The sequence below is a fragment of the Liolophura sinensis genome, chromosome 1 (genome assembly GCF_032854445.1).
Source record: "Liolophura sinensis isolate JHLJ2023 chromosome 1, CUHK_Ljap_v2, whole genome shotgun sequence".
In the NCBI taxonomy this organism is placed as follows: Eukaryota; Metazoa; Mollusca; class Polyplacophora; order Chitonida; family Chitonidae; genus Liolophura; species Liolophura sinensis.
Genome location: NC_088295.1, coordinates 84,543,796 through 84,552,128, shown reverse-complemented (window position 1 = coordinate 84,552,128; position 8,333 = coordinate 84,543,796). Strand labels below are relative to the sequence as shown.

Here is an 8,333-nt window from a genome sequence, read left to right as displayed (position 1 = left end):
TTATCAGTGTATACAGTTTATGTGTGAAAAAGCGAAAAGTTCTTAACCCGCGCGTTCCGCTCCCTTAATACATACTCAGCGTGTAGATTTCTTTTTCATTGTTTCAGATTTTTTTGCAACATAAAAATGATACAGGTATATATGTATTTAATGAAGAAAACATATTTACATCACTAGTCGTTTCTCTTTCCATACTCTATATATATGTAGATCACACATTAATCACCTTAATCCACGTGTTCCGCTCCGCTGTCCCTCAACACATTGATTCGAGCAAACGTGCATACACAAGACGCCATATCCTCCCTTACACGTATCTAATACATATAGGCCTACTCCTTGGCAAGTGGTGTGAGATAACACATAACACATTTATATACTCAACCACATGTGTACTGAGTATAGCATGTAAAAGATGCGACAACAGAAAATAGCATGTTTTATGCTATGCCATGTTCGTATGTTATTTCGCCTGTTTATGTTATGGAAGCAGTCAGATAACTCCACGTCTGTTGGATCTCGAATCAGTAATTTAAAAATAACTAAAAAGTGATGCAGTAATAATTTAATTGTTTTTTTACAGGTATTATGCTAAAGGTAGTTGAAAACACAACGAAAATATTTGCTGTACACCAACAACAAACGCGTGTATGGTCAGAGTTCTTAGCTTCCCCGCGCTGTGTATTTTCATTGGATAATATAAAGAGACATTCATGAGCCTCGTTTTGACGTACATATCATTAACGACAAATCTGTTCCGATAATGATAGGTACATCAGTGAACCAACAAGCATCATGGCACTGCGGAGAGAGTGTGGACGACTTGGGCGGCTTTCCAGGCTTATGTTGCCAAAACGCTTTAAAAGTACAGTATCGAACTTGAATCAAGATGCGTCTGAAAGGTCTGGTGGTATTTCCTGTTGGAATGTAATTGTCATTTTAGTTGCGTGTAGCCTGGGTAGCGTAGTTAGGACGTGGACTTTGAAACTTTGATCTCTACGTTTGTAGTTACAATTAGTTTTTTTTAGCCTGATCCGCGTGGGACAAGCGTGGGCCAATGTATATTGCATGTCAGATTTTACCTTGGTTATCAGAAAAAGGTTTTAGGCCTACTGGTTTCTTTGCCTGAAAAGAGGAGGACGGTTAACATCTTGTTTAAAGAATGAAGAAGCGAGCCGATTGCATTGATTTTCTTCTTGAAATGTTTTTGGCAATATAAATTACATTGACTTAGCTGTGGTATTGGTAAACAATGACTTCTTACAACTGTAAATTGTGGTTAAATAAAATATTATGATTAATTAATTGTGACAGATTTATCTCTAGCATGATCTCAAAGTCCAACAATGAAAGCATCAGTACATGACTGAGATCAATAAATAGAACGGCACAAATTTTTAAGAATATATATATATATATATATATATATATATATATATATATATATATATAGGTCAAAGGTCAGGATTTCCATCACTAATAAAAGTGATATCTCACTGACTAAAGGTAGATATCACTTTTGTTATTACACACCCCAACGCCATGACGTCACAAAGAAATATTTTGTTTTATGTGTACCTGAAGAGTCTAAATAAATATATAGGAGTACTGATCTGCGATGGAGTGGTTATCGACTATCCATGTTGAGTGTTCAAGAGGCCATTTTGACTCGATGCGCTTGATGATGCTAGTGCAACTGTTGTCTTCCACAATATGGTGGGCTTATCAGTACATCACACATTGGCCAGTTGGTCAGTAACTTGACAAAGGCACTTATAGTTTCTCTTGGGCTCTTGGAGTAACTGGCCACCATTATAAGTGAAAAATTTTTGACTATAGTGTTAAGTAACAGTGAAATAGATAAATAAATAAGTAATATGTTTTGTTTGCACTCATTTTGCAGTCCTGTTCGCCCAGAGATTGCCCAGGCCTCATCACTGATGGACATTGGAACACGCCGCATTTTCTCTGAAGAGCATGATATGTTCAGACAAAGTGCAAGGCGATTCTTCCAAGAGGAAGTTCTGCCATATCACTCTCAGTAAGTGACAGCATGGCCTGATCACAAAGTGTGTGCTAGATGATGCCATAGATCTAAAGAATTATCAAAGTTGGAGACAGCTAAATAAGTTTGTAACAACTAATGCTAACTTGTGTTAGCATTGGCTCATCCATCTGATAAACCAAATATTCATCATCTATTCCATGTCAACATGACTTGTCAGAAATGTTTGCATGAGTTGGATAAATAAAAGAGGAAGGCAGAAAGAATGTGTTTTGGATGGACATGAGGGAGACTGGACTTGTATATTTCATATTACACCTGATGTTATGTTGTCCTTGTATATCTACTGTGAAATATTACTGCAGATGTACTGGTAAATTTAGACTTTTTATTTCATGAATACCATTCATATTTTCTGTTTGTTAAGAAATCCAATGCCCATTAAACATTTCTTATGATTTGTTAACAGATGGGAGAAAGATGGACAAGTCAGCAGAGAAGTATGTATTTCCTGTTGTGGCATTCTCATTGTTTTCTCATGCCATGGAAACAGGTTGTGTTTTCAGTTAAAATGTTGTAGCTTTGAAGCTGTGAAAGCTTCATTGAGGAGCTTATAAAACTCCCTACTGGAGTAACAAAATCGTCCCAAGTTGTGAACTCTTTGTCCTTTCTTTTATTTCGTCATTCAGTGTATGTGTGCTCATAGAACATATATGAAGTACACCAGCACTGCAATGTCACAGAAGAAAACAACATGTTTTACAGCGATTACATCTTTCTGTGTAGCTCATCCTAGCGTCTCCCATTCATGCCATTATTGATATCTAGCCTTCATGTGCTATGTACATGTAATTATCAATAGGATATCGTATCATGTGCGTAAAGACTAACTGAAACACTCAGGATGGTACGGTCTTTAAGATGGTTGGTTCAAACCCTAAAATGGCTGTGGAGCCCTGTGAATTGTAGGGTCAGAAAATGGTATAAATCCACAGCCAGTATATTCTACCCTGCTACACAACAAAAAAGACAAGCCTTCTTACAGTTAAACCTGTGCTGGCTTCTTCTAAAAGACAGCAGATCTCTATTAATGTACAAATAAATTGAGGACCGGCTAACATGGGACTAGATTACTGACGTACATTGTCTGTATTCAGGTGTGGGAGAAAGCTGGGACACAGGGCCTTCTGGGAGTAAACACACCAGATGATCTAGGGGGCGTTGGGGGAGACTTCCTGTCTGCGTCCATTGTCATGGAGGAACAGTAAGAATATTTCCCTTAGGTTGTTAAATGTCTATTCTAACTTTCTATCCATGTTTTATATGTTCAATTTTTCTCCAAAAAGAAAGTGTTATGGCTAGGTCTGTGTAGTCACATAAATTTTCTTTCCTTGAAAGTAGCTCTTGAATGCTACCAGAAATGGGGAAGGGGTTGTTTAGGTGAGATAACAGTTTGGCTAAGCAGAAGAAGTACCAGCTGATTTGCACAAGTCTCCCTTCCACTGAAGTTTTTCTTATGTTCACAGAATGTATGTGAATTGCACGGGTCCTGGCTTTGCTCTCCACTCTGACATTGTGATGCCTTACATTTCTCATTATGGAACGAAAGAACAGATTGAGAGGTTTATCCCTCGTTTAACAGCTGGTACCTGTATAGGAGCTATAGCCATGACTGAGCCAGGAGCTGGCAGGTAGGAATATTGAAAAGTATGTTTGTTTGCCATTCATAATTGCTAGCTCAAAAGCTAATGTGTTAAACTGACAGTGTGAAAGGGCATTAAGACAGGATTGCACATATATCTCCCCTTCTCGGCTGACATAATCCATTGCTGTATCATGCAGAACTGGGTAATGGAGAGATGGCTTTTCAGAGCCATCATCAAAGTATGGTAAATGTCCTCAAATTTCACCCCAAAAGTTTTCAATTCAAAAAAATGTCATAAAATTACGTTCGGTGCTGAAACTTACATTTTACTGCAGGATATCATCTTACCTCCCAAACAATCCTCAGAAGGCCTTTCTGCTATTAATAGAGCTGTCAGAATCTGGCATGATATGCATGTTATTCGTGGTCGAAGTTTTAGGTCATATAACCTGGTATATGAAAATGAATGAAAGACAAGTAGAGGTCAGAATGAGCTTGGGGCCCAGTATTAACGCATTGTTCTTGTCACAGCGGAACAGCACTTGACCATCAAGGTGTTTTGCCTGAATCAAGCTTACAGCTTTAAGCCAGAAGGTTTGTCAGGTACCTAGTGAAGTGAATGGGGGTACTTTTCTGTGATTTATATCTTCTACCCATAAACATAACTGTAGCCAAATAAGTGAGGCATTCTTGAGAGAGTCACCAGCCAAATAAACAAACTAAATGTAAATGATTTGAGAGTATGGTGTTAAACAACAACCCAAATAAATGACAACATGGTTTCAGGTTGCAGGTTCAGATTCAGGGGAAGTGACAAGTTACCTGCAATGCTGACATAAACTGCTATTTGGGAACAAAGTGGATAGCCTCATATAGGTACCTTTTGTATTGTTTTGTTTTACTTGACCTCACAGTGACCTTCAAGGCATTCGGACCAATGCAAAGAAAGACGGATCTGACTATATTCTGAATGGCAGTAAGGTGTTCATCACTAATGGTTACATGAGTGATCTGGTGATCGTGGTCGCCATTACAAACACGGAGGTCAAATCTACTGCTCATGGCATCAGTCTGTTTTTGGTGGAAGAAGGAATGCCTGGGTTTATCAAAGGCAGAAAGCTAGAAAAACTCGGTCTCAAAGCTCAAGTAAGCACATGTACTTTTACTGTTTTGAAAATGGGTATAAATTTGTGCAATTAAAGAGAGGTAGTCGTATCAAAGTTTGAAAACTGAAACTCCACACTATGATAGAGTTAGTTGAATAAAGCTTATGTGCACAATTACAGCTTTCAGCTATGTTCCATATTTGTGAAGTAAGGTTCACAAAAGTAAGCTTTCAATTTTGGGGCCGAATTTTCCAGGCCACAGCATGTTTGTTTACAAACAACCTGTCCCTGATCGCTGTCAGTGATAGATTTGGGTCCATTGGGAATTGTAGCATTGTGGTCATGTGATGCAGTAGCTGTCATTCAAAGTACTGGTAGACAAGAAAGGCTATAGGAGAGAAAATACGAGTGAGTCAGCGAGAAAGAAGAAGAGAAAATGTCTGTAGAGAGAGAGATAAGCTGAGATTAAGAAAAGGATGTATTGATAAAAGAGAAGAAAAGATAAGATGCACCTAAAATTGAAATTGTCAAGTAGGCCCCAAAGTTTTTCCTGCGCACGCAAAGAAAAAATTACTCCCAGTTAAGTTGAATGCCTTATGTTACTTTTGACTGATAATTACTTCTAACCGAAAAAAATTTGTAAACGGGCAATAAGATTATCTCATAATCTATCGCTGGGATCTAAAACATGTTAAAATTGGACTTTCAGCTCAGCAGATAGCTCTCGTGAGCGACAGGTTATAGGCTTCCCCCAATCCTGAAAGTTCAGGCGATTGGGAAATTCCATCATCAAGACACATTGACAATCGCTCATGAAGGACAAACGTGTTCTGACTCTGTTAATACTAGTATTAACAACCAGATCTCTAAACTGTGACAACATAAGGAAAGAGCAGTAGAAAAGATCCAAACAAACCTTTCAAAACAACTGAGGGAAAATAATATTTTTCCCAACTTTTCTCACTACATCACTTTAACATTGATAACAAAGAATGTGGAAATGAAAAATAATGTTGTTAGAAATGTTTTAATAGATGAAGTGAAATAAGGCAAATTATACATTTGTCAGACTGTGTTGTAGTAATGTATCCTGTATGAAATATTTCATAGTGTTTCTTGAAACCTGTACCATTTTATTTATCTATTATCGCGCCACTTGAATTCCTTCAAACAGGGAATTGAGGAAAGTGTTATCATAAATTGATGATGTATTTAGAACTTTATCCAGACAGCTTTCAGATCTGTATTTATCTAGAACTTTCTTTACAGTGTAAATTATGCCATTATCAACAGATTAATTCTCTTTTGAGAAATAGCCAAATTTAATTGACAATATTACAGGGCTGGATATAGTATAGTAGAATATCATGAAAATATCAAAGCACCACTAAGAGACACGTCCCAGTTTAAGTGATATTACCTTCATAGTCAAAATGTTCAAGTACTGCAGTCTTTGACCAATTTTTCGTACTTCTTGTGCTTTGAAAGGACACTGCAGAGCTGTTTTTTGAGGATGTCAGGTTACCAAAGGAGGCCCTGCTGGGGGAGGAAAACAAAGGGTTTTATTACCTGATGCAGGAGCTTCCTCAAGAGAGGCTGCTGATTGCTGCTATGGGACAGGCTGCGAATGAGTGGATGTTTGAGGAGACCAGGGGCTATGTTAAACAGAGGAAAGCATTCGGTAAAACAATATCAAAGTTACAGGTAAAGACTTCCATGAGTACAAGTATTTTTTTGGACTGAATGATTGTTGTTTTAGATTTTGTTAAAATCTAAACATTTGTATTTGAGTGGAACTTACCCAACAGTGTGAGCAGATTTCTTGAGCCTTGAGTAGATCACATTGACGTTGTATATGCTAATTGTCAATAATTTTTAACTTATACGATAACGGCCAACATTATGATGGGAGGAAGCCCCTTCCCTTGAATCTGCTGCAACCTGAAGTTATTAAGTTATTAAATATACTTTTTCACTTCCTTTTTTTCACTGTTTTTTGTTTGCAGACGATCCAACATAAATTGGCTGAAATCAAAACCGACGTGTGTGTATCACGAGCCTTCGTGGATCAGTGTTTAGAAATTCACAACAATCGTGGCCTCGACTCCTTCACTGCTTCCATGGCTAAGTATTGGTAAGTCCCAGTCTTGTAGAAAAGAAAGGAAAAAAAATAAACATTGACACTTTCAAATGCAAAAATGTTTCAAGGGTAGAAACAAGTTTCATTTGGTTGTTACTATTTCATTTATGGTATTGCTAAATCGGAGGGGCCTCAGTGGCTGCGTGTTTTGGTGGTTAGTGTTCCAGCATGAGTCAATGACCCAGGAGCCTCTCACCAATGCAGTCACTATGAGTGTAAGCCCTGAGGATGGTAATGGGTTTCCCCCAGGCTCTGTCTGGTTTCCTCCCACCATAATGCTGGCCACTTGCCGTTATGTAAGTGAAATAATTCTTAAGTACATCGTAAAACACCAATTAAATAAGTAAATAAATAAATAAAATGGTTAAATGTGCTTGTGTTTTCCTCCTTCAGGGTGACTGACTTGCAGAACCGTGTAGCCAACCAGTGCCTCCAGATGCATGGTGGGTGGGGTTACATGTGGGAATACCCCATTGCCCGAGCCTATGTTGACTCCAGAGTACAACCAATATATGGAGGTAGCAATGAAATCATGAAAGAACTTATTGCCAGGCCAATTGTCTCAGACAAATAGATTTTAAACTGCTGTGTTGCGAGTACGGTGGTTTACCTAAAACACCATATTATTTGGAATTTGTAGCCCAATTACCATTCCTTCTATCACAGCTGTAATTGCATCAAAACTATCTTGTACATGAGATATTATAAAATGTTGTAAATAATAATCCTTTCCCTTGTAAAGTGTGTGTCCATTGGATACCCATTTATTCATACATGGAAACAATGGAATCTTTGAATGGCTGTTATCTTGCCCATTTATTTATATATACATAATAGGTCAAAAACTGAATAAATACTGTGTGGACTAAAAATGTTTGAACTCTGAGTCACATATACTCAGAAATTATCCACTTGACTGCTGGATATTTGACCATATTTCACATGGATTTTATTTCACTCAGTTATCTGTACATGTACTTTCTAAAATGTAAACCTGGTTTGTACTTTTCAAGTGTAATTAGTCATTTCATTTAGTTTGTGCATTACAGTTCTCATAACACAAACTTGTATGTTGAAAATTAGCATGGGTATCCCGACAAGCAATACAATTTGTTAAACAGTACCAACTTGTGGAATTCAACCAAATCAGGTGCAAATCCTATACAACAGAGCTTGTACTATTTTCACACCCTAATTCGCATAGTGTGAAAACGGCCTTAGGGGAGAGTCACTGGCTGTTATGCCTCAAATATGGACAGGGAAAGATATCTTGGATGGCTTGAGAAAGGTGCAATCAGATACAGGTTATCCTAAATTTCACTGGAAATCAGGGGAGACCACTCTTATGAGAATGTTGATCTGACCTGCCAACGTGGACATGTACCATGACTCATCACTTTGGGCTGGGGTTAACTCTGAGATCGGTTGGTCATGTTC

The 8,333-nt window shown here is 37.9% G+C and overlaps 1 protein-coding gene across 1 annotated transcript; it reads left to right on the top strand.

Moving 5' to 3' along the window:
- Positions 1-773: 773 nt before the first annotated feature.
- On the top strand, positions 774-8,333 carry LOC135481874 (long-chain specific acyl-CoA dehydrogenase, mitochondrial-like). Its single transcript, XM_064761626.1, has 9 exons — positions 774-902; positions 1,904-2,041; positions 2,475-2,505; positions 3,163-3,269; positions 3,532-3,696; positions 4,565-4,796; positions 6,245-6,460; positions 6,763-6,890; positions 7,290-8,333. The coding sequence occupies exons 1-9, from the start codon at positions 796-798 to the stop codon at positions 7,468-7,470; spliced, it is 1,305 nt and encodes a 434-aa protein (XP_064617696.1). The 5' UTR covers positions 774-795; the 3' UTR covers positions 7,471-8,333.

Bases quoted from the DNA above. Each gene is read 5' to 3' on its own strand.
- LOC135481874 (XM_064761626.1), top strand. From the start codon at position 796: ATGGCACTGCGGAGAGAGTGTGGACGACTTGGGCGGCTTTCCAGGCTT. The intron at 903-1,903 runs GTCTGGTGGTAT...CTCATTTTGCAG, and splicing joins AATCAAGATGCGTCTGAAAG to TCCTGTTCGCCCAGAGATTG. The intron at 4,797-6,244 runs GTAAGCACATGT...GTGCTTTGAAAG, and splicing joins AACTCGGTCTCAAAGCTCAA to GACACTGCAGAGCTGTTTTT.